This window comes from Coptis chinensis, chromosome 8 (assembly GCF_015680905.1).
Source record: "Coptis chinensis isolate HL-2020 chromosome 8, ASM1568090v1, whole genome shotgun sequence".
Classification (NCBI taxonomy): domain Eukaryota; kingdom Viridiplantae; phylum Streptophyta; class Magnoliopsida; order Ranunculales; family Ranunculaceae; genus Coptis; species Coptis chinensis.
Genome location: NC_141463.1, coordinates 7,942,918 through 7,970,184, shown reverse-complemented (window position 1 = coordinate 7,970,184; position 27,267 = coordinate 7,942,918). Strand labels below are relative to the sequence as shown.

At 36.0% G+C, this 27,267-nt stretch overlaps 2 protein-coding genes across 2 annotated transcripts; both read left to right on the top strand.

Moving 5' to 3' along the window:
• The first annotated feature begins 6,818 nt into the window (after window positions 1-6,818).
• LOC147479679 (major latex protein 146-like) lies at window positions 6,819-17,994 on the top strand. Its single transcript, XM_086578472.1, has 3 exons — window positions 6,819-7,008; window positions 7,092-7,239; window positions 17,898-17,994. Exons 1-3 carry the CDS (start codon window positions 6,819-6,821, stop codon window positions 17,992-17,994), a joined length of 435 nt encoding a protein of 144 aa, XP_086434598.1.
• A 1,156-nt stretch (window positions 17,995-19,150) lies between these two features.
• Window positions 19,151-21,213, top strand: LOC147479678 (major latex protein 146-like). The gene is made up of 3 exons (XM_086580918.1): window positions 19,151-19,290; window positions 20,140-20,413; window positions 20,714-21,213. Exons 2-3 carry the CDS (start codon window positions 20,224-20,226, stop codon window positions 20,983-20,985), a joined length of 462 nt encoding a protein of 153 aa, XP_086437044.1. The 5' UTR covers window positions 19,151-19,290; window positions 20,140-20,223; the 3' UTR covers window positions 20,986-21,213.
• Window positions 21,214-27,267: the final 6,054 nt, after the last annotated feature.

The window sequence follows — 27,267 nt, the reverse complement described above, 5'->3', positions numbered from 1 at the left end:
TGTGTGGGTATTGTAAAACTAGTTTGATTTGGACTAATATACAAATATTTGGATACATTTTAAACCATCCAAAGAATCCAATTTGATTTGGACTGAACATTGGAGCCACCATTGCAAAATATAACCAAAGACAAACTATAACATCCAATTATTACATCTAATGCTACCAAAATAGCAGATTCTATCGCGTGAATCTATGCTTCATGAATTTGATACATCCCCCCAGTCATCGAGAGCATCTTCTGCCGCTGAATCAATCTTTGTGTCTTTGAAATAAGAAGCATCTACTAAGTTTGATCCAGTGCTATAGTGCCGGTAGAATGGAAACTGAAGGGGCTATGTGCGTGCTAGAACCTTATATTCATTCCTTCAGTACCAAATTGATTGCTTAATAGTTATAGAAATGGAGAAGAAACAAAGTCGTTGCATTCAAAATTACAAAGCTTATTTGCGGCTTGAGAATCCAGAAGAACAAAAACTTCCCCCTAATTGTTGTAATAGTTATGGAGGGATTTGGTCAGTTCGAAGGGTGAGAGGTGAAACGGACAATCTTCTTTCAGGAAGGACATGATGTAAAAGTAAAACAGAGGTGCTGAACATCATAGCAACATACAAGTACTACTGTACTTGTTATTTGTACAAGATGGGCGGCGGGATATCACGAAATAAGGCAATATATATTGGTTGTTCGGGGTATCAGGCTTTATGTGCCAAAATTTTCTAAAGTTTTGGTTTTTCATTATACTGAATTACAGATGTCCTATACAATATTTTGTTCTATGGTAAGTGTGATGTCTAAGAACAATCTTTCTTAATTGCTCTAAGATCATGAAGATTTAAGAATTATTTGAATGAAATTGAATGAAATTGTAGATCGGATATGAAATAAATGAAGTTTTTTTATTGAACAATCATTAAGGGTTTGTTGGAAACTTGAATGAAATTGTGTCCTCATGGGTTTGAAGTTTTTTTTATTGAACAATCATTAAGGGTTTGTTGGAAACTTGAATGAAATTGTGTCCTCATGGGTTTGAACCCATGACCTTATGTCTCTTCTACTTTCTAATGTAGATGTCGGGGGCTTTAATCCCACATTGGTTACTAAACTTAAGTATCTTAAGTTTATATTGCTTTGTGTCCTTATGGAGGAATAGTGTAGAGAAATATAAGGAACACAAGGCCGCCTTGGTTTGGGGGGTCTTGGGTGGTGGGAGCTCTAGAAAATCTTAGTGCACGTGTGCCTACACACGTCGGTCGGAAGCTGCAACTCTTCATGTTAATTTTTGTATCTACTTCCTAGTATTCGGAGAAGGCATTTGCTGAAAAGCTCGAATCTGATATGGATTCACATCAATACCTCTTATTGTGACTATATATCTCAGGAATTTCCTTGAACTTACTTCGAAAGTACACTTCTTTGGGTTGAGCTTCATGTTGAATTGTCTGAATATTCAGAACACCGTATCGAGGTCTTTAACATGATCCTCTGCCTTCTTTGATTTTATCACCATATCATCGATATATACTTCCACAATATGCTTGATCAAATTTCTGAACATCTTCTCTACCAACCTCTGATAGTTGCTCCTGCATTTTTTAGACCAAATGGCATTCTGATGAAACAGTAAAGACCTCCTTCTACAATGAACGCTGTTTTTAGTTGGTCTAATACTGCCATTATAACTTGAAAATATCCTGAAAGACCATCGCAAAAATTTAACAACTCAAAACCAGCTGTTCGGTCGACCAACTCATCAATCCTTGGCATCGGATAGTAATCTTTGGGACATTCCTCGTTAACATCTGTAAAATCCACACATATTCTAACCTTGCCATTCTTCTTTGAGACAACAACAATGTTTGCTACCCATTTAGAATTATCGATTTCCCTTATGAATACATTTCAACATCTTCTGAATTTCCTCTTGTACCGCGTTCTCATATATTGGTTTGGCCCTCCTATATTTCTGATGCACTGGAATTGCTCATTCTCGCATATTCAGCTTATGAGAACATATAAGAGAATCGATACTTGGAAGATCAGCCATCGACCAAGAAAATACATCTTTATTAGTCTTTAGGAATTCTATCAACTCTTGCCTGATTTTTGAACTCATCTCTGTACCAATAAAAGTAAAGCAACTTTCATTATTCTGACCGATATTTACTTTCTGTACTTCTTCCATTGTCTTGCTCGGAACCATTTCCACCTCTGTTTTCATCTCCGATGTAAACCTAATATCCTCCTGATATTTCTTGGTATCGGACTTTGGAGATGAAATTTTTGCTAATTGCTATCTGGTGTCTTCCGAGACGCCCCCAGTGTCTACTTTTTTTTTCTCTTTCATCATACCCTTGACAGTAACAAAATTGTATTTATCGGATTTTGACTAATCACCTCTTATCTCATGTGGCTCATACGCAGTCGGAAATATGATAACTTGGTAGAAAGTACTCGGAACTGCTCTCATAGCATGTATCCACTTTCGTCCCAAGATAGGATTATGATCTGAATGATGCTTGATGACTATGAATTTAGTCATAATTTTCTGTGGACCTGCTCTTACTGGCAATTTAATTTCCCTAGTTGGCCTAGTAGAAGTTCCATTGAACCCAAACAAATTAAATTGAGGTTCTTTCAGATGCGACTCATCAAATCCGATACCCGTATATGTTTTCCAAAAAAGAATATTCACTGAACTTCCACAATCAACCAGTACTTTTTACACATCATATCCTGATATCCTTAATGTAATCAATAAAGCATTATCATGAGGTAACATTACCTTTGATAGATCATCAGCCACAAACATAATAGCTCCAGGTATGCTTGCCGATACTAATGCGGGGTTCACTGGTATCGGCTCCATGTTCACTTCTAGTACCTCTTTGACTGTCGATATCTTACCATACGGATCTTATCCCTTATGATCTTTTTTTGTGAGATAACCCCTTTATATATCATGTTGATTACCCCTAAGGGCTTATCATTCACCATAGATGTATCCGGTCTAGCATCAGCTCTGAACTCCTGAAGCTTACCATCTCGCATTAATCTGTCCACTTCTCTAAGCAATTGCAGACACTTATTTGTCTCATGATTCTTGACCTTATGGAAATTACAGAAAGGTTTATCTGCTATTTTTCGAAGCTTGTAAGTTGGATGCTGGAAATAAGGTTCTTTCCCCACCCTCCTTAAAATGTCTTCTACTGTAGTATTAATTGCAATATAATTACTTGGATCTAATTCCTCTTTCAGTGATCTTTCAAACCACTTTTTCTGTGAAGGTTGATTTTCTGATTTCGGATAAGGATCAGCTGATTTCCTTTATCGGATTTGTTATAGTTATCCTCCTTGGTAGACTTATTTGATTCTGACACTTGCAACACTGGTTGAACCAATGCTGCTAGAATACATTCTTCAACTTGCACATCTTTCTCAGTTTTATCATGCAACTCTCTCAGAGTTTTAATATCCTTATGAAACATATACTTGTGCATATCGGAACCTGGAATAAGCCTTGTTTGAAATGTCATCACTGCTGTCATTTCTGATTCATCTAAATGCTCTACGAGCTACACCTCTGCCTTGAAACACGATAAAAAAAGTTTTAAGCGATTCCTTCTTCCCTTGCTGGAGTTGGAACAAAACCGACACTTGCTTTTGTTTTACTCGCTGATGCCCGTAATTGGTCAAAAACTTTTCCTCAATCTCCCTAAAACATGATATTGACCCCTCCTATAGAGAACAAAACCACTTCAACGCCTTCCCCTTCAGACTTGAAGAGAAAGACTTGCACAGTAATGAATCTAGATAGGTTGTTCCTTGGATATCAAAAACTGGTGTCGATATCCAAATAGATGATCCATCGGATTTGACGTCCCATCATATTGAGTATATTTAGGAATTTTGAACTTAGGTGGAATGGGCATCATCTCGACACTTTGATGTATCGGATTTCTGCTGGCATCATCTGCCAATCTTCGTATCGATGCTGAAGTTTTATAGAGAAGCTAGTTTCCCAACTGCTTCTGCATCATCTCTTGTATCATCTCTTTGGTGATGGGTTGTGGTATCGGAATTATAGGTATCGGCGATTCTTCTGCAATTCTTTCATTTAGTTTCTTGTCGATGCCTTTTCTGTAAAATGACTTATTGACTTTGAACTACAAGCCTCCTCCTCTTCCTCGTGGAGATCCTTTAAAACCTGACTTGGACTTGCATTCTTCATTTCCTGATTCTCCTTAAGTAATATAGCATTCTGTTTTTCCACTTCCTTCAACCGCTTCAAGACTTATTGAAGTGAAATTTCTACCATACCTCAACGTTTTCCTCCTGATATCGCTTACTTACTGAAGCTCTTGTATTCCTTGTTTGCGATTGATTATCATTATCCACTCGCTTACTATTTTCTCTCTTCTTTGGAGCCATTATGATTCACTCCTCAATTCACTATATATTAACTCTTCTTTCACTCAAAATTCAGAACAAAACTACGAATTCAAAATCAAAGAAGAAGAAAACTTCACAATTTTCTTGTTCTCGATGCACAGACGGCGCTAATGTAATGTCTAAGAACAATCTTTCTTAATTGTTATAAGATCATGAAGATTTAAGAATGATTTGAATGAAATTGAATGAAGTTATAGATCATATATAAAGTAAATGAAGTTTTTTTATTGAACAATCATAAATGTTTTACAATCACTCTGATTCTCTCTTTCTCTCTCCTGTTTCTGATAATTTTTGTGGGAATGATCGAATGAAAAAAAATCTTTCTTTCACTTCATCCAGTTTTTATATAGTGTCCTCAATTAGCTTTGGCCCAATCAACTCCTGACACGTGTCCATTGTCTTCCTCCTTTTTTCCGCTCAATACCTACAAATATTTGAAATAATAACGAAATATACCGAGATATTGACCTTCATATCAATATCTCGAATTTTGAAATATTAGATAAAAATACTTAAAGGTACGATATTATTTGCCCACTACAGTAAGTAACTAGGGCCACGGCCAAGGGAACCTTGCATTTCATCAAATTAAAAGCTCAGTATGTCAGGAGTGTGATAATGATTTCTCCTTAAGTTTGTATATAGAGGACCAACCAAATTAAAAGCTCAGAGCATCTCTAGGTGGACGTATCCGTGGTCGCATTCTTCAAATTTGAAGAAATGCATCGGAATTTCCCGAAATTCCAACTCTAGGTGGTCGCATTCATGGTCGATAACCCGCCCGTTTCAAGATTCTTGTTTGCAAAACGGAGGTTTGGATGCGGATGCGAGCGACAATAGTAATGTCGTGCATTACTAATGTCGCCCCAAGTTTTTTTGACTTTGACCAACACCACCGCACGCCAAAGAATCGGGCGCCACCACTACTAATGTTGCACAAGTTATTTTTTTACTTTTTCAATTTGGTGCGGCGATTGGGAATGTCGCGTGAGTTTTTTTGAACTTAGGGGACGGTGGTAATGTCGCTAGCGACGTTGATATTGGCGCCGACAAGATTAATGTCGTAGGTCATCTCCAATGAATTTTGCGACCACGAATTTGCGACCACCTAGAGTTGGTCGAAATTTGCTACCAGATTCTGTGGTCGCATTCTTCAAATTTGAAGAGTATGCTACTACCACCTAGAGATGCTCTCAGGTTGTCTGGAAGAGTGTGATAATGATTTCTCCTTAAGTTGGTATATGGAGCAAGGACCAAAATATCGCCGATATATATTGGTATTTTGGAACACCGACATTGATATATATAACTTTTTTTTTCCCGATATATATTAGAATTTCCGATATAAAATTTTATATCGCCGATATAATCGATATATCCAATATTTATGATATATATCGGTTGATTTTTTGACTATTTTTTAATATAAATCCGATATTTCTAATATATTTTCGATATATCTGATATTTCTGATATTTTAAATAATTTGGATTAGTCACCAAACAAATGGATATATCCGATATATCTAATATATATCGGTTTTTGGGTACACCAATATATTGATCGATATCGATATTTTGGGGCTTGATATAGAGTACCAAGAGCGTGAAACGATTATTGAGCTCATAGCTCTATCTGAAGAATAAGTTGCCAGTTAGTTTCCCAATAACCAGTAAGCCCATTGACCGAGTATTTACCAGTTTTAGAAGAAAACCATACTAGTCTGTAAACACGCTCCATATATTATCATTTCTAGTCTCTCAGTATATTCGTTGGTCCCATATTCGTTCGCCATTTAAAGTGCTATATATTATCGCAATATCGCACAGTATAGTTCGTCGACTATTTGAAAGAATAATTTCCGAAGAAAGGGAGCAGGGCAACTGTTGTGGTGATCTAAAATGATGACAAGTCAATGGTGCTCGAGTTTTATACCCACTATATATATTTTCAGTCCAATTACTAATTGGGTTTAGGAGACCGGTTAGATCTCGAGTCCTACTAATTAGTATGTGATCCATCATCCACGTATCTGACTTTATCTAAAATAAATTGACACAATAATATAATATCACATTATTGGATACAATAGATAGAGTGACATTCACCAGAGATTTATTTGTTCAAGCTAAATAAAGAATTTTTTTAAATAAACAATATACAAGTTGAGAGTTTTGATGTACTTAGTTGCTCATGATCATGAGTCACATGATGGGTTTTATACTTTTATACATTGTTTGATTTGTTCTTGGAGGATGAAAAAATTCTTTAGATATACATAGAGGACATTCTTTATCTCCTACATCTTTACTAATCACTACGTACCACAGTACCACCACTTCTTATCTTCTGCTTGCAATACATGGCTGGGATTTGTAAGGCTGAAATAGAGACAGAAGTGAAATGCGATCCACATAAGTTTTTTGAGATGGTTAAATACAGTCTACATCACCTTCCTACAATCTTCCCTGAGATATACAAGGATGGTCAAATAGTTGAAGGAGATGAAAAGAGTACAAGCTGTGTTAGGCAATGGAAGTATGTACTTCCAGGTAAACTTTTTAGTCCCAATATTTATTTCGAAAGTGTAAATTTAGTCTTCTAAGCAAGAATATGTAATAATTGATGAATACAGGAACTTCTGAGATTATATCTGCAAAGGCGAAAACTGCAGAAATTGACGACAATGACATGACAATTGCACTAGAAGTCACCGAGGGAGACATCAAAAATCATTACAAGCACTTCGTGGCAAGGATTCATGTTAGTCCGAAGGGAGCCTGGTGAAATGGACTCTGGAGTTCGAAAAGCATCACGACGAAATCCTTGATCCACATGACTATTTAGCCGTGTGTGGTAAGATTAATGAGGTGCTGGACGCTCACCTTCACAAGGCATAGAAATTCAACCCGCCTGGCCGCCTGCTGAGTGAAAGATAATGCATTCCACATATATAAGACAGTTTATTATTTGCTTGTGATATGTATGTGTGCAAAAATAGTAGTGATAGTATGTATGCTTTCGTAATTATGTATGGTTATTGTGAACTTAATTGAATACTCTACTTTCAAATGGTGTGCATGTAATTAAGATTAACTGTTGTGCAAGTTGAGATGCTGAATAAAATATGTGTGTATTTTTATTTTAGTTTTCTTGACAAAGGAAACACAAAATATCTGATAATTACTTGCGCGCTTGCATATTCATTTTGGTTGTTGGTCCCTTGCAATATCTGGAACGATCTCATGGGATCGGCTTTAAGGAGCTCCCACGGTCTGCTGACATCGTTGATGAAATGCTCTTCAAATTTTAGTTCTCCCACGATCTGCTCACATCGGTTGAACTAATGCTCTTTGAATTTGAGCTCCCGAACGGACCATATCAAACTGAAAGGAAATAGCTCAATGCCACCGCGTCGTCATCGAATGAAAGTCGATATCTTGACACCACCATGTCGGATATAATTGAAATTTCATAGCTCGCTGAAATTTCAGAATATTATAAAACAAAAATTAGGTTTTTGAACAACATAAGTTTATGAGATAAACTAATTTTGAGTGTAACCAAAATTGAGATAAAACCCTTGTAAAGAGATAAAACTTGTAAGAAGATATTAGTGAAGAGAGATTTGAGAGGAGTGAGTGATTGTAATATTTTTTTTCATATTTATAAAAGAATTTGCTCTTGTGGAAATAGACATCATTGACCGAACCACGTTATATCTTGTGTCTCATTGTAGTATGTTTTACTTTATATTGTTATTACTTGTTTATTATAGTTAATTTAATAGCTTAGGTTTGAGATTGTTGGTTGTATTGAAAACTTAGATTTTATCGATTGGAGTTTAGAGTGTTTATATTCAAATTATTTTAGTAGGAATCGATTGATATTGTTTTCCCCAACATTGGTCTCGTATATTCTCTTGTGAACTCTACCAATTATTATGCATTCTTCCTTCACAAACAACAAATTGCTACAACATTTATTACTTGTGAGTGCCCTGCACCATCAGAGTGAGAAAGTTTTGGCTTTGTGAACTCAATTAACGCGATGTAAATGGGCTCTTAACAAGTAAGTGTTCACCCTATATACGTGGCAGCCGACCACGCACCATCTATACGCCGAGCAATACAGTTGCCAAACTAGTTGAAATCAAGGCCCAAAATATCAAATTCAGTGAATATTTTGATATATTCAAAAACCGATATATATCAAAAATATCAAAAATATCTATTTTTTTGTTGACCAGTCAAAATTTTGTTTTGTATATCGATATATCGAAAATATCATCGATTATATCGAAAATATCATCTATATATCGGTCAAAGTCAATAATATTTAGTTAAAGTCAACAATATCGGTCAAAATCAACAATTTATATCGGATATATTGTATATATTGGTCGATATATCGTATATATTGTCGAAAAATCGTTATATCGAAAATTACAATATATAAAAAAAAATGATTTAATATTCAGTTGAGATATATCGAATATATCTATATTAGTATACCAAAAAAACTATATATATATTGCCGATATATTGAATATATCAACAATATTTTGGGCCTTCGTTGAAATTAATAGTCAATAATGAGTTCAACCTGCAACTCCCGTCATAGGGGAAAATAGAAAGAGTCCTGTTCCTTTATAGTCATAGGGGAAAATAAAAAGAGTCCCATTCCTTTATAACTGGGTTTTTTGATCTCTGTACCACACACACATACATCTCGTATCTCGGCGTACACACACAGGTATCGAGACACACACAAATCTCGGATTGGATCAATGGCGAGATAACACGGTTACAGAAATAATCTCTGTAACCGATTGTTGAGATCTTGAGTCCAAATAAAAAACATGATACAATTATCACTTGTCAGTTACCTGACATTCTGGGGTAGACTGGGGCCATATAAGTTTATCGATCGGAAAAAAAATAAAAAAAAAAAATCAGACATATAACAATAAGTTTTGCGACCATTTAAGGCCTAACTATCAATGTGTTAGGTCAATACGCCCATAAATGTTTTCTATATATAAATGTTTTGCGACCATTTTAGGCCCAACTTTCGTCTTCTCTATAACTCACTTCCCGTATCTTAGCAGTTAACCAGTATAACTCATTATGTAATTTATTATATAGTTATAATTATTAAAATAATAATAATAATAATCTACCACTGACTTAACAGTAAAAAAAATGTAATTAATGGGCTTACCAACCAACCAATTAACCCCTACGTTCAATTGCGTCCCACTTTTAATACCATGTATTCTCAAAATCTCAACTGCTTCCAATAATTTTGAATTTGAAACGATTCTCAAAATCAAAAGTGCCCACCCCAATAAAAGCAAGATATTAGATTTTTCATGACGTGTTGCAGGTCATCCTAATAATCAAATATAAATTCCTTCAACATGCCATTTTAATATTTGCTATAAGTTTTTCGAGACAGATTTTGTAAGATTTTTGAAATTATGATAGATTATTTCTCGAAAATGATTGTGAGCTTTTGAACATAATTTGTATAAATTAAATAATAAATAAATAACGTAAAAAGACAAACTTGTCAGTTATCATCATGCTAAAATAGTATAATTAGTCTAATCACACCACATACAACCACTTGAAATGTTTGGAAATTTTTATTGATTGACATAAATATTTTTCTGTTGAACCCTGGAAATGGATAAGCAGTCCAATTACCATTATGTGGAAGACGATATTAGCTAATGAGACCGTGAAAGTTTAGATATAGGCTTTCGTGGTATTTGAAGCTGCAAAGATGAAGCCTTTTGGTATGGTAGAACTTGATTGACTCGATCTTTAAAATTTGCTAAGTTGTTTCCATCGGATTGTTGTGTTCTTGCCTAGTTGTTTACTTGAGATCTTGTAGTTATCGTCATTAATGGAGCTTGAAGAAAAAACGTGGAAGAGGGCCCGTTGATAAGAACCACAGACGACGCCAATTATGTTTGGATGAGAACTCACGCAAACACACCAATGATCTTGTTAGAGAGGTTGATATGAAGTGAGAGAGACTGTACCACCAATGGCTGCCTACGTATCCAAATCGTTCTCTATAATCAAGTCTAAAAAATACACGTAGTTCTTTGTTGAAATGATTGTTGGGTATTTTATAGGAAAATGAATATGTTAAGCTTCTTATTGCCTAAGATACCCTTTCCTTATTTGATGAGATATTTTTTTCTTCGTACGAAATCTTTCCAAAAACTTTGTATGGAAAAAATCTCTTGACATATTTCCGGACCTGCTATATATAACTTGGATGTCATATTAGTGGGCAGTTCCATTGCTCCAATAGAGTGCACGCCAGAGTGCAACATTAGTCGGCAAGCGGGAATGCCACAATAGCGGGCAAGCAAGCATGACTCATTAGTAGGCAAGCGGAAATGCCACAGTAGCGGGAAAACAAACACGCTTCATTAGTGAGCAGCTATTATATTAGTACCCAATGATAATCGTTCGTAGGGGTATGAGTACACTAGTACATACACCGTCCCCTCTTCGTCGGATGGAATTTGTTCCATGCGGCGAAGAATAAAATATAATATTACTGCAAAATAATAAAATAGTGTAATTGAAATATCTACGATGCCATGTGAATAACTTAGTTAAGGTTAACTTAACGAGTACATTTTGTAATTTTGAGATCGACTTAACTAGCGGGTAGCTTGGATCAAGTAAACTTAGTGACTTTGACCGTGTGCAATCAATTAAATCAGTTAAGGCTAATTTAGTAAGGAGAACCCATAGTTTGGCACTGCTTACTGGATGAATTTTGTGTTTTGTGCGGAGAGAGGTGTTGTAAACGCAAACTCCACCACTTTTTGGTGCATAGAGAGAGGTGTTGCAAATGCAAACTCCATGACATTGTAGCTCGTCATTGCTAACCTTTGTTTCATAGTCTTTGAAATTAAAAACTTGTCTAACTGCCCTTTTTCAACTAGCTTCTGTATCTTTCCCATGAGAGGATCTGCAATCTTCAGTCTCATGACAAAAATCGTTATGGAAGTGACATCCAAGATTTTTGTCACGTCTAGACTTGGTGTTTTTAGGTAAGGTCATCGGAGGAAAAGTAAGTTGCGTCTCTTAATCTTCTCATATATCGCTGTATATTTGGTATTTAATGGAGTGAGCTTCATTTCTTCACGAACCGTGTTCACCATTTTGTAGTCTGATTTTTATTGTTACCCTTCCGCAACGTTTTGCTTCTGTTTACCTTTACCATCGCTTGAATCTCTACTCCGAAAATCTTTGTCTCTTGAGGCTTTTGTTTTAACATCTTCTTTAACGTTAATGAATTGTTGTGTTCATGTAAACAAATTAGACTTTGATTATGGGGGGTCCCAATTATGCTTAAACCGATTTGTGAACTGATTTGTTAATTCTTGGAATGACGTGATAGAACGAGCTGGCAGGCTAGAGAGCCAACGGAGAGCTTCTTTTAATGTAGTCGAAAAAAGTTTGTATAAGAGGGGGTCATCTCCACGCTAAAGAATTAGTATGCTTTTAAACTCCATGACATGATCGTTCAGGTCACCTCTCGCATTATCAAACTTGGGAAGATCTAGTTGTTTGAACCCTTCATGATGTTTTGCATTTTGTATTGGCAAAGAAAATCACCCAACGACATCTTCATTTATGGCAAGGTCTTTCCATCAAGTTTCAGCCATACTTGCATTGCTTCATTGTTTTCTTAATAATGCCTTTGATTTGTTGTTTTGTAAATGTTGCTCCTATGGCTTCTTGACTTTCAACTTGAGGAGTAATTTCGTTATGCTGCCTCTCACGGTGTGGTCGGCCCCAGTTATTGCTTACTTCTAGAGTTCATTGGTTATTTGGATTGCGATATTTGAGTCTATAGTACGAACTATATATATTATTGAAGTTGGGAGTAGTTTATTCGATGCAGTCGCATTCTAGGCTAGTCTTCAGTAAATATTTTGTATTAATTATATATAGTTATATGTATTCAAACCATCGTATTTAATTTTGTCACCCCTAAGTTTTGAGTTGTACATAAAGTATTGGTGAAACTTAAATTTTATTATAATACCAACTTCTCTATATGTCTCCAGTTTTCTTTAAGAACGACTTCTTGACCATGTCTTTGTGGGGTTCTTTAATATTTTATGCCAGATTATACAACATCTTGATGTTGATTTCTTACGGTCGTCCCCAGTTCTGCATTTTGTATCATTAGAAAAAATTGCCCAATGACACTCGCTCCTTTTTGTGTGTAGATGGTGTATGAATGATGTAGATAGATGATGGTCGTTGAACAAATAGAAGCGTATCAAAACCTAATTATCCCTCAATAAGTAAAGGATGAGTAGGATATCGCTCCACTTTTAAGTGTATGTTATGTGAAGGACAAGACTTGTTGGATTTGGGGATTAAAACTATGATTATAGGGATTTAGATTCTAATACTAAACTAAACTAAATTTAAACTATTGAGAATTTATAAGAGAGGGAATTCAAGAGATTAGAATCCACCAATATTTTGATCTATGACATCTCATGGTGATTTTCAGTAGACTACAATTGAGGAGTAATCGAAGCGAGTGCCGATGCCTCTTTAAACATCGTTAACAATTAACTCTACTTAAGGTTGTTCCTATATTTATGCTATTAATATCTTCTTTTTTATGTAAGCTCGGGCATCCATTCAATGTATTATTATTGAGAGCAACATCAAGGAGTACTTCCTAATGCGGGGATGAATCACCACTTAATGCAAACACAAAGAATACTTCCCTAGGCAGCCCAATTGAGCTACCCCTTCTAAGGCAACACAAAGAATACTTCCCTAACTCTAAAGAACTATACTACTAGAAGAAAAGTAAAGAACACTAGCATGATATTAATATTGCAAAACATAAACCCTATTTTATACTTCCATCCCCGGTGTGGGCAATGGAACTAATAACTAAAAACATAAAGAACTAACCTGGATTGAAGAACACCATGAACCGGTAAGAATCATTAAACCTTTACCGGCTTCATCTCCTCCCTTGAATGAGAAGATTAGCCTTCCATATAGAAGGAAGAACACGAAGAACGGAGAAGAAGAAGAGAAGAACATAAGACTAGAATCACTAATTTATTAATAGTTAAAACCGATCTTTTATTATTAATCTCTCTTCAAGTTGAGGCAAGACTATAAGTGAATTGGCAATTTACATGATTTTAGGTCCTTTATTTATAGGGGTTACAATGAGCTCTAGAACATTCCAAACCGTCATTTGTTTCCTAATACAAATTACTTCTTTTTTGAGTCCAACTTAGTCTTCAAAACGAGAAGGAATTGGCTACGTTGTCGATTCATGCCCGCCACACTATTCATGCGCCCCGGACTTAATCAATGCCCGGGACCTTTCGATCCATGCCTCCCGGACTTGATCAACGCCGGGACGCCAATCCATGGGATGACGCCGTAAGCCTATTTTGTCTCTTCGCTTCTATCCTTTTATCCTTTGGATGATTTGGTCCAAGCAACAAATCCTTTTTCTTGGGCTTCCAAATAGGCTTTAAAATAGGTTCAAGTTATCTTTAATAGCTTCAATTCCTTGGCCTTTTCCATGATTGTCCACGGCTTCCCATGTGATTCTTAATGCTTTCAATTGCTCCATTTTATCCCTTTTTCTCTAATATTCTACAAAACTTGAATCTTAAAACATAACTTCACTATTAGTCCACTAAGATGGCTAAACAAGAGGCATAATCGAGGGTTAAATTGCACTTTTTGAGCACTTATAACATCTTCGCATGCAAGATCCTTCAATAGTTTCCACCACATCGCATTACTCATTGTTTTCTTGATAATGTTTGATTGTTGGTGAATGTTGGTGACATCTTGATTTTCAACTTGAGGAGTAACTTCGAGGCCGTGATTTCACGTGTGGTTGCCCCAATTGTTACTTTACTTACGATTTCGGGGATCATGAGACCTATGCCTATTATTATGCGGGATAAACTGTCAAATTGGGGAGTAGTTTCTTCAGAGTGGCCACATTCTGGGCTGAACTTTGTTAAACCTTCTATATCGGTTTGCTGCATTCAAACCATGTCTTAGGTCATGTTGCAATTCGTGTCTGATGGCATGGCCTTGTCATCTGACATCACCTCTTATATGTCCACCTATTTTTATCTTTTTGATATGCTGCGATCAACGCGCGATGATTTTGGAATCTCATGGGAGGTATGATGACTACCTGACAATGTGTTTTGTTATTCTTAATGCCTTGTGTTATGACCCTTGCTACGCCCTGTCGTCATTGTTATTTCAAGATCTGGATCACCTCCTCGAATGGGATGAATGTCTGCTTGACCTTGAGTGATTTGGATGATTTTCAAAGATAGGTTCCAATAGACGGAATTTGCCGTTATTATCATGTATTCACTTCCCTTTGTCCAGTTGCTTCTACAAGTATTTGTTGCGTTTCTTTTCTCTTCTGAATATTTGTAGCATCATTTCTAATGTAACGTCTTCATCTCCTGTCTCTATATTTTCTGGATCTATTTCATTTGCATTTGTAGCATCTAGATCTTGAGGATGAGTTATTGAAGCCTGAGATCGTGTTCGTCTAGATCTGGGTTGTCGTGGCACTTGGAGATGTGAAGATTGAGCTTGCAGATCTAGTGCGGCTAGTTAGTCCATCGCGGCCTGATTAATCGGAACTTTAAGATTTAGTAAGTTGTTTTCTTCTTCTTGTTGCTAGTGCTGCCCAGAAGTGTTGCTCATTAGTGCTGCCCACGTTTGGTGCCCAAAAGTGTTGCTCACTAGTGATGCCCAGAAGTGTTGCTTACTAGTGTTGTCCAAAAGTGTTGCTCACTAGTGCTTCCCAGAAGTGTTGTTCACTAGTGCTACCCATTTTTGGCGCCCAAAAGTGTTGCTCACTAGTGCTGCCCATTTTTGGTGCCCAAAAGTGTTGCTTACTAGTGATGCCTAGAAATGTTGCTCACTAGTGCTGCCCAAAAGTGTTGCTCACTAGTGCTACCCATTTTTGGCACCCAGAAGTGTTGCTCACTAGTGCTGCCCATTTTTGGTGCCTACGAGAGGGTGTCGTCTTCCTCCATTCTTGTTATTTGTTGTCTTGTATTCAGTCCATATGTTATAGTTTACATTAAATCTAATTGTGTTGTAGAAGTGGCAATGTTATTGTCGTTGTCTATCTTGTGGTTGTTTCATTTTGCTTTATGCTGACAATATTGTATCGTCTCCTCTATAACGATGGTATTGTCTTGTGTGCAATTATGTTTTCCATTGCTGAAGCCTAAAGACGAAAATAAATAGTAACAAAAATTTAAACGGAGAAAAAGAGAAAAGCAAAAATTGAAACTTTAGACCATAAAAGTCTGGATTTGGATTGTGGTGGCCTGGTCATTAATGAAGGCGGTAGAGGATGCAAATTAATATTGAGTCTTTTGGCTTATAGAGTCTCTTGATCCATCGAGTTGTTGTGTTAGACTGATGAGGTCTTGTTTGCCTGTTTGTCTGATATCGAGTAACAACCATAGATGGAACTTGAAAATAATAGATCTATTTCGGCTGATATTTGAAATTTGAATGTTTGTTTAACTTCTTCATTCCGCTTTCCGCCAGTGTTAATTTTGGTGTTCTTTTCTTTAAGGGTGTGAGATCTGATAACATTTTGGAGCACTTGTGGAAATTCTCTTGCGTTTTTGCCATTGTTGATAGTTGTACTAGCCTCCCTTTGTTTAGTTGCTTCTGCAAATTATCGTTTAGTTTCTTTGTTTTTATGAGCCTTTGACGCAACACGCTTCCATGGTTAGGCTTTTATCATCTGTCTCCATATTTTTTAGATCTGCATCTCACAAAATTGTGCCATTATGAGGAGAAGATACTAGCTAATGAGACCGTGAAAGTTTAGATCTTTCGTGGTATTTGAAGCTGCAAAGATGAAGCCTTTTGGTATGGTGGAACTTGATTGACTCGATCTTCAAAATTTGCTAAGTTGTTTCCATCAGACTGTTGTGTTCTTGCCTAGTTGTTTACTTGAGATCTTGTAGTTATGGTCATTAATGGAGCTTGAAGAAAAAACGTGGAAGAGGGCCTGTTGATAAGAACCACAGACAACACCAATTATGTTTGGATGAGAACTCATGCAAACACACCAATGATCTTGTTAGAGAGGTTGATATGAAGTGAGAGAGACTGTACCACATCGTTCTCTGGAATCAAGTCTAAAAAATACACGTAATTCTTTGTTGAAATGATTGTTGGGTATTTATAGGAAAATGAATATGTTAAGCTTCTTATTGCCTAAGATACCCTTTCCTTATTTGATGAGATATTTCTCTCTTCGTACGAAATCTTTCCAAAAGCTTTGTATGGAAAAAATCTCTTGACATATTTCGGACCTGCTATATATAACTTGGATGCCATATTAGTGGGCAGTGCCATTGCTCCAATAAAGGGCACGCCAGAGTGCAACATTAGTCGGCAAGCGGGAATGCCACAATAGCGGGCAAGCAAGCACGACTCACTAGTAGGCAAGCGGAAATGCCACAGTAGCGGGAAAGCAAGCACGCCTCATTAGTGAGTAGCTCTTATAGTAGTACCCAATGATAGTCGTTCGTAGGGGTATGAGTACACTGGTACATACAGTATTCAAGCAACGCTAAGATATGATAGATGTCTACACTATTTATCATTTATTATGGGAGTCGTAGTCTTTGTCATAAACCAGTCTATTTTGATATCTATCCTAATTTAAGTTTGTCTTAATGGATAGAAATTATTGCAAATTCAGGCTAAATGTTATATATATATGATAGCTGGTAAGATAGTCAAACTTTTTTTTAAAAAAAAAAAGAAAAAGAAAAAAAAATGGTTTTTTTTCCCCGCTAATAAAGAAAAGAAAAAGATGGTCACTAATGAAAAATATAAGTAAATTGGCCATGCCAATTGGGGATTGATGTATATCTTTGCTATATAGAAAAATCTGGGGGCTGATGAATAGTGTTTTCACGTAGGTTACAGGGGTAAAGTTGTAATTTTGTAGTTTTTTTTTTTTTTTTTTTTTTTTTTTGAGAGGCAAAATGGTAATTTCCTATTTGCCTCTACTATATCATTTGTATTTTCAAATAATAAAAAACATTGTGTGTTGTTTAAATTAAGTTAACTGTACCTTGGGCTTGGATAAATGCTCCCGGTGAGTATGCGCTTGCCTTGAGACATTTCGTTCTTAGTTGGGCGTTGTGAGTATGGTACATTAGGTATTAAAGTTTAAACCAATACATAGTTCAACTCCATGAAGTTGGTTTCCGAGTATTGCAACATCATTACGGTCTTATGTTTTTACTATAAGTGAATAAAGTGATCACGTACCAAAATCAATTTTTCTTTATAGCTTCTGTTTATCTATCTCCTTTTACTGATTATAGGGTGAAAGAATTTGGGAGATCTTCAGATAGAAGTGATGTATACAGCTATGGAGTATTCCTGTTGGAGTTACTAAGTGGGAGAAGTTTTGCAATCTGAGTCTTCAAAATCTGATAGAAGCTTGGCTGAATGGGTAATTAACTTCTTAATACAATGCTCTTATATGTTCTTACAAGAGTGATCTTAAGTGGATTAGATAAATCTTCCTCTGATAAGATAATACAGTGCTTTCAAATGAATATTTATAGCTTTTCGTGTTCTCATTTTTTTTTATAGAGTATTATGTAAGTGTATTAAACTTTGGAATATCTAACTCAAAATCAATTGGCAATGAGTGGAGCCGACCCAAGAACACATATGCTATTATGCAAGACTTTAAAGTTTATACTTCTGATGTGGGACAATGTCCCGTGGGGCATGACTGGAGCCTAAGTACTACCCAACACATAGAGTTTGATTTTGTGGGTAGATGAAAGGCGTGGTTGCTTCCATGGACTGGCCAAAGATACCCAAAAACAAAAGTCTGGTCTCGGTGCAACACCATCGCCAAGGATTGATCCAAGAACTTTACTCATAGGTTGAAGTTGGGAACCAAGCTATTTAAACGGCTGCCAGTGTGTTTGTTCAGGCATAATGTCAATTGTAAGTGTGTTCACCAAAATTATATATGTTTACACTCTTCGGTAAGTTTTGTTTGACATCGCGTGCATAGCAAGTGTATCTTGCTAGTATATGATAACTAGTAAGATAGTCAAACTTTTTTTTTAAGAAAAAGAAGAAAAAAAAAAGATGGTCACTGATGAAAAATATAAGTAAATTGACCCTGCCAATTGGGGATTGACGTATATCTTTACTATATATTCTCAAAATCTCAACTGCTTCCAGTAACTTTGAATTTGAAACGATTATCAAAATCCCAAGTGCCCACCCCAATAAAAACAAGATATTAGATTTTTCTTGATCGTGTTGCAGGTCATCCTAATAATCAAATATAAATTCCTTCATCGTGCCATTTTAATATTTGCTATATCGAAAACTTGTTATTAACTAGTCTATACAAGTTTTTTGAGACAGATTTTGTAAGATCTAGTGATGAAATTATGATAGATTACTTCTTGAAAAATGATTGTGAGCAATTGGATTTGTATAAATTTAAATAAATAACCTAAAAAGACAAACTTGTCAGTTATCATCATGCTAAAATAGTATAATTAGTCCAATCACACTAGATACAACCACCTGAAATGTTTGGAAATTTTTATTGATTGATATGAATATTATTTTTCTGTTGAACCTAGAAATGGATAACAGTGGGATCAAAATTATTTTCTCTATTTATCTTCACAAGGGAACCTAGGATTTTGAGTGGATAGGCCCGGTCAATGGAAGACTAACATGATTTATTTGTTTTATCATCTTCAATATTTTGGCTGAATAGGCCTAGACCGCCTAGTGCAATTGTTCCCCGTACTCGATCAATTAATTTTAGTTAAAATTTGTATCATAATTTTTTTTAATATATTCATATCTAATATATATATATTAGAAAGGAAAAGACAATTTTTAAATATGAATGTTTGTATTCAAGCAACGCTAAGAGATGCTAGATGTCTAGACTATTTATCATTTATTAAAGGAGCTGTAGTCTTTGTCATAGATCAGTCTATTTTAATATTTATCCTAATTTAAGTTTGTTTTAACAGATAAAATAAAATAAAAGTTTAAATAAATAGTCAAACTTTTTTTAAGAAAAAAAAAGAAAAAATGCTACAACTGATGAAAAATTGTAAATTCATTGACATATATCATCATCCTAAAATAGTATAATTTTTTTTTAAAGGCAAAATCATAACCTATTTTAAAGATACAACCACATGAAATGTTTGGAAAGGTCTTTTAGTTTGATTTTGATTCTTTTTGTTTATGCAAAATATTTCAATTTTTGGTGGGCTCACCCACGTTAAGATAGGCATGATGCTAGTTTTCTATATATAATGTGGCGTGTCCGGCCAGCCGAACTGTCTGGGGCGTTGTGCAACAAAATTTGTCGGATACTTTTTATCTATTTTTTGTCGAACCATAAAAAAGAAAAACGGAATCATGCTCAAAAGTATGATTCCAAAAATTATGGCATTTACGTCCCTTACGTCTTGCCAATTGCCATTATGAGTAAATCTAAATATTTACGTGCTTTTGCAGGATAACTGGATAGGCCAATAATGTCAAAACGATTGAAGAGTCAATGTGAATCACGACATGGTACACACAAACCACTGTTAGTTCTCAATTGCATTATACTTGCACTACCACCTTCCCTGTAATTAAAAGATGGCTGGAGTTTGTAAAGCAGTATCTGAGAAAGAAGTGAAGTGCAGTCCACACAAGTTCTATGAGTTGATCAAGGAGAGTTTGCACGATCTCCCTGCCATATTCCCAGAGGGGTATACTGATGCTCAAATACTCGAAGGAGATGGAAAGAGTGAGGGCTCTCTTAGGCTTTGGAAATATCTTCTCCCAGGTAATTAAGATCATACATACTCTAGGTCCAAAAATCCTAAATTGTCAACTACTCAAATCGTTTTCCTTCAAAATGCATGATTTTGAATATAAGAAAAAAATAGTTTTAATTAATTAACTGGAAATTTTCTAGATATGAAACTTGTTTAACTCAAAAACTGGAAACACGGGTTGCCTTGAAATTTCATAGATTCGAGTAGACTAGAATGACAGTGCTATGATGTCGCTCACCAAAATACTTGCTGATCTCACCACTAAAAAATTCACCATATATGCATGATGAACTAATTAATGATCACAGGTAGTACCGAGGAAATGACTGTAAAGGCGAGGACTGCCAAACAGGACGACGTGAATATGATTGTAGTGCTGTATGTGGAAGAAGGAGATCTGCATGATCATTATAAACATTTTTCGCTCACTATTCAAGTTTCTCCCAAGGGTGGTGGGAGCTTGGTGAAATGGACAGTGGAGTTCGAAAAACACCATGGTGAAATCCCTGATCCACATCACTATTTGGACCTGCTTAACACTCTGACTGAGAAGGTGGACGCCCATATTCACAAGGCATAAAAGCCACTGTGTTTGCTTAGTGAAACACGGCGCTTTGTGTAAACTATCTATTTCTGGGTATGCAATATGTATGTATTTTAAGTTTCTAAAAAAATGTGTGTTTCCTTAGTTCCCAGTGCATGCATAAGCATTATTGGAATAAAAGTCTCAGATCCAATAACCCAATGTACTTTCGATTCCTTTCGGTTGCTCAATAAAATATGTACTGTTGTATAGTATATATGAAAACTACTTAATTTGCTATTATTATCTATATTAGTGGTAATACTTGGGCGACATATACTTATTGCAACTAATTCAAAATGCTGGCATGGGGCACGTAGGCTAAGATTGTTGGTGATGGAGTGATGGTATATATTCACGGACGGAACCAGGATTCGATGTCTCGGGTGCAAAAGTATATGCAACCTAGTAATTGAACTAGGGGTGTGGTAGCTATTGAAGCTTTCAATTTGTAGAAAATTTGGAGGCTGTGAATTTTTATAGTCTAGCCATTTTTCTAACAAATTACTAACACATTATCTGACTTTTACAAATCTCTGAAGGTGCGTCCGCCCCCACGCACACTCCTAGATCCATATAGATGTATAGATAAAGATGTGTCGGCTCTCCTAGATCCATATATATGTATAGATGGTAAGATTGTTGTCCGTATATAAATTTAGGAATACCAGTACCACATGTGACAAACTAGTATCAAATATTATTCCGCAATGTTATAAATATCATACTTATCGTGAAATCAAAATGCTCTGAAATATTCTCAAACTACATACAATATTCCTAGTGATTAACGTCAAGCCATAATTGAAAGAACTGTTGCCTAGTGAAAGATGTTAATGTATGACTAATTAAGAACGCGCATTAGCTCTCAAACAATATAAATACCTCTCATTTAACCAAGAAAAGATAATGAATATTCACCATTTAACCAAGAAAAGATAATGAATATTCACCATTTAACCAAGAGTTGATCAAGAATAATATTATTAATCAAGAAGTGAGTCTCAAAACCTTACACTTAGCCTTATATAGGCGACCTAAAACAAACCAGAAAATATGGGCCAAAACAAGGCCCGAAACTACCAAAAGAAATAGACATGTAATAAAATTCACTAGTGGGCGCACACCCCTTATTTGAGTTGGGAATACAGGCGCCCGCCCATGTCTTCCACTCAATATCAACTAAGCATTTGACGCACGATCACGAGTGTCTATAAAACCATCTGCTATAGCTTGTACTGCATCATTCCCCCCTGGATAGAAGGAATTCATTCGAGAATTCGATCCATCCTCATCATCGGAAGAGTCACCGAAGAATGGAAAGAGACGTTTGACATTGAAAACATCAAAAGTATGGATATGATTGGGTAATCGAAGACAATAGGCATTAGAGTTAATCTTTTCAACCACTTCAACAGGAACAATCTTGCGATGTTTCAACTTATTATAGTCACCAACTAAAAACCTGTCTTTAGTAAGCACAACCCAAACAAAATCACCAACCTCAAATTGAATATTACGACGATGGTGATCAACAACAGTCTTGTACTTCGCATTAGACTCCAATAAGTTCTTACGAATAGTAGCATGATCGAGTTTCCTGAAGGTGTCGAGCAATCTCAGAAGCAGTAGAATGAATAGGTTGTAAACCAAGAATAGGAGATTAATATATAGAGAACCTGGAAAGGACTATACCTAGAACTCCGATTAACCGAACGGTTAAATGCAAACTCTGCTTGGGCGAAATGAGAGTCACACTGCTTTACCTTAGTACCCACCAAACAACATAATAAATTACCTAAGGAGTGCTTAACAACCTCTGTCTGGCCATCAGTCTGAAGATGATATGCACTACTAAACTCTAAATAATTAAGTATGTATCATCTTCTATAAACAACACCAAAAATGACTAAGGAAGTGAGTATCACGATAAAAAACAATAGAATCAGACAGACCATGCAAACGGTAAACATCACGAAAGAACAATTGTGTAACATTGACAACATCTATGGTTTTCTTGCAAACAATGAAATGAGTCATCTTAGAGAACCGTTGCACCACCACAAAATAGAGTCAAAACCCCCGTGGTAAACGAGGAAGACTAAGAACAAAGTCCATACTAATATCACACCATGCATGGATGACTCGAAACAGGTAAAGACATATATAAACCTGCATTAGTAGCATGGCCCTTCAAGACTTGGCAAATCTGACAACTAACAACAAACTTATTATATTATGAACATCCATGCTTAAACCATGCCAAAAATAAGACTAAGATAAGAAGAGCATTAGTGTCTTGTCACGGCCAAAGTGTCCCTCATTATGCAAATCAGTGAGGAGACGGAGACGAACACTACAGTCAGGAGCACAGAGTCATTGCTTACCTTTAAACACAAAACCCTTCCTATAAAGAAAGCTCAAATAACTTGCCATACTATATAACAGTTAGAATATGCGAAAAATAGGGGCTGGGTCACAGGGGTACTTATCAGGAAAAGAGTCAAACCCCAAAATAGTAGTACACAAGGACACCAATAAAAAAGAACGCTTGCTAAGAGCATCCACCACACGGTTTTGAACCCCAAACTTGTGGCTAAGAACAATCCCAATACCGACTTTAGAAGCATCAGTACACACTTCAAAGGGAGAGGAAAAATCCGGCTGTTTAAGGATTGGTGCCAAAATAAGCTTAGTCTTGAGAAATTGAAAACTCTATTCAGCTGCCTGAGACCAAAGAAACTTACTACCATGCAAACATTCATTAATTAATATGAGCAATGATAATACTAAAGTTAGGAACAAAACGACGATAAAAAGAAGCAAACCCATGGAAACTAAATGCTTCAGTTAATGTCGTCGGGCTAGGCCAGAAGCAAACTGCATCGACTTTAGAACTATCCACATAGATACCTTCTTTCGAAACCCCATAACCGAGGAACAAAACTGAGTCAGTACAAAATACGTTACACACTTAAGAAAAACAACAAAGAGTTGAGCTTGACGTAAGACATACAACACAGTCCTAAGATCATGGATATGAGACTGGACGGACGTCCTTGTTGTATAGCGAAATGTCGTCAAAATAAACTACCATGTACTTGACTACGATTGGCTTCAGAACCTGGTTCATGACACGCATAAAGGTGCTAGGAGCATTAGAAAGGCCGAAAGGCATAACTAGCCACTCATAAAGGTCTTCTTTTGTTTTAAAAGTCGCCTTACACTCATCGGTATTAATACGGATCTGATAATCTCCAGACTTTAAGTCAAGCTTGGTGAATACGTATTGCAGCACCATGTAGCTGATAAAAAAAATTGTCTAGGCGACGAATGGGAAATTGGTACTTCATAGTGATCTTGTTAATAGCCCTGTTGTCTACACATATACGCCAAGGTACCATCCTTCTTTGGAACTAGCACTGCTGGTACAACACAAGGACTGAGACTCTCACAAATAAATCCCTTGTCAAACAATTTTCTTACCTGTCTTTGTAACTCAACATGCTCTTTCGGACTCATTCGATAATGTGGACGATTAGAGATTTTAGAACCAGGAACCAAATCAATTTAGCATTGTATATCCCTCATAGGAGGCAACCCAGCCGGTACTTGATCATTCGGAAAAAGGTTTGAGAACTCTTGTAACAAGCCCTGCATACACTCTAGCAATACAGCCTTTGTCGTGTTAGGTTCACACATTAAAATAAACACGCGACTAGCAGCCATCAATTCAGATCTCAAAACTGCAAGATAACCAAGCAAGAAGATTTCAGTTATGCAGGTGTTGTTGGCATAGGTTCCTTACTTGGTACTAACACAATTTTAACACCCTCAAACAAAAAGTTATGAGTATTCTTCCAACCATCATGAGAAACTGGGCAATCAAACTGCCAGGGGCAACCCAATAACAAATTGCAAGCATCCATTGTATAGTAACAACAGCACATTTATCACACCTTATCATTAGATTTAGAGCCAATAGAAAAAGAACCAAACAACGTTTAGACACTGTTACCTCTGTTCTTTTCTTCAACCAAGAGAGAGAATAAGGCGCCAGATGTTTCTCAGTGGATAGATTAAGTGTGTGTACAACTTCAGAAGAGATGACATTCTCACAACTACCTAAGTCAATAACCAGCTTACAGACTTTCCTGAGAATGGTACAAGTCGACTGGAAAATATGATTGCGGAGCTATCCATCACCATCAGTCTTTTTAAGAGTAAAACATAGCCGGTGCACCACTAGAAGTTTGCCCCTATCAGCAGTTACTATCTCTTTAGGTATGTCGTCTAATCCCACATCAAAGATAGGAGCACCAATAATACCACACGGGATCATCATTAATATCTTCATTCTTAGCAAACAAAACCTTCATTCCATCGAGAGGGGTGGATGCATTCCTAGAAGGGGCGGTCACCCGTCTAACTCTAACGAGATTGCTCTGACTTGGGCCGAGTGGTTCTTCTTGATGAGTAGATTCCAACTTCGTACATGTATTTGTAAACACACACACAGATCAGTAGTGAAGATGAAAAAACAAAGAAAACTTAAAAATAAAAATGAAAAATATGAAGGGGTAAGAATGATGCTTCCCTTCTTTGATCCGAATCATTCTTTGTTTAAGAGGTAGATCCATGACAGTGGCACTATTTGACTAGTTGTGTATTTTTGTGTGAGTTCGAAGTTCGCCAATGGATTTCCTAATGAACTAGGGATGATTTTGATGGAAGAAAGGGTTATGAAGCTCTCTTTTTGTGGTTTAACTTTTTTTAATGATTAACAAGATGAAAACATGTTTGAATGATGTTTGTGTAGAAAGTTAATGATTAAAAACATGATTGGAATGATTTGTATGGAAGAGTCATGATTAGAATGGTTTGTATGGAAGGCTAATGATCAAAATATGATTGGAAGAGTTTGTATGGAAAACTAATGATTAAAACAAGTTGATGTAAATAACCAATGATTGAAACAAAATTGAAATAAAGAAAAGAACTTTGTATTTGAATAAAACTTGAAACTTGAAATGATAACAATGGAAAATAAGGAAAAACAAATAAAAACTATTTAATTAAACCTACTCCTACTCCTAACTATTCTATACCTAATTACCTATATCCTAGTTAATATCTCTCTCCACATTTTTCCTTTTTGTAGCGAACATTTCCATGATTATAGATTTGCTCTATTCCATTCTTCTAGTGACATCACATTTGTTTTTCCTTTTGATTTATGCTTTATGGATTTTGTCTCCATTACTTTTTCTATTTCAAATACAAACACTATATAAGATCAAATGAATTCATCTTGTAGACTTTTGAGTTGAAGACAAGTCTTCTAGGGTTTTGAAGAATAATCCTTGGTCTTTCGTCCTTTTTCTTTGACTTTGACTTTTTGACATTTTTTCTAATAAGCTTTAGTTTTCGTAAAATGTCATAGTTAGGCTCCTTTTGGTGCTATAATTCATATTTTAAGATATTTCATCCGAAAATAGGCTTGTACCCTGAAAAAACAATAAGAACATGAGTTTTCCATATTATTAATCCTATAATTAACTAAATTGAAGCATTGTAAGGGGATAAAAACACATATTTGAGGTCTGATCATTGACCAGCCTGCTTAGGTATTTTGCATTAGGACGGGTTTTATCCCGCTCACTAGGAAAACTCTTTTGACACGCGGATCGAGTGACGGTGCTTTTGGAATAAGAATTGGGAATCATGTTAGTCGAGTTAGGGGTAAAAATATTAGTCATTATTGAAAATTTAATTGGTTTGGTTGAAATAATTGTTTGACATTCTTGTTAGAAAAATGAAGTCTACTGAGATTTAAATGAGTAATTTGTCTCCCAAGTTACCCCACTTGAGATGAAATGGGTTTATCTTGAAACAATACGTAAAGTGAGAAAAATCTTTTCAAAAGGATGCACTTGTTCGAAACAGTGCATTATGCCGAAAAGGTGCGACCTTTCGAAATGTGCACTGGTTCGAAACAGTGCATCATGCCGAAAAGGTGTGACCTTTCGAAATAGGCACTGGTTCGAAACAGTGCTTTATGCCGAAATGGTGTGTCTTTTCGAAACATGTGACTTTTCAAAGAGTTGCTTACTTTTTCCCAAGAGTCACTATATTGTTTCGAAGAGGCACCACTCACCTATAAATAGTGGATGAATTTGGAGAGAAAGACACACCAGATCACACAGAGTTCTGATCTTTCTCTTCTCCCCCTGTTTTTAGTCAAATACTATGTTGTGTTTGCTGATTCTATAGAATTGA

Coding starts and splice junctions, on each gene's coding strand:
- LOC147479679 (XM_086578472.1), top strand. CDS start 6,819: ATGGCTGGGATTTGTAAGGCTGAAATAGAGACAGAAGTGAAATGCGAT. Junction 7,009..7,091: donor ATGGAAGTATGTACTTCCAG/GTAAACTTTTTA, acceptor TGATGAATACAG/GAACTTCTGAGATTATATCT. Junction 7,240..17,897: donor GTTAGTCCGAAGGGAGCCTG/GTGAAATGGACT, acceptor TACTGATTATAG/GGTGAAAGAATTTGGGAGAT.
- LOC147479678 (XM_086580918.1), top strand. CDS start 20,224: ATGGCTGGAGTTTGTAAAGCAGTATCTGAGAAAGAAGTGAAGTGCAGT. Junction 20,414..20,713: donor TTGGAAATATCTTCTCCCAG/GTAATTAAGATC, acceptor TAATGATCACAG/GTAGTACCGAGGAAATGACT.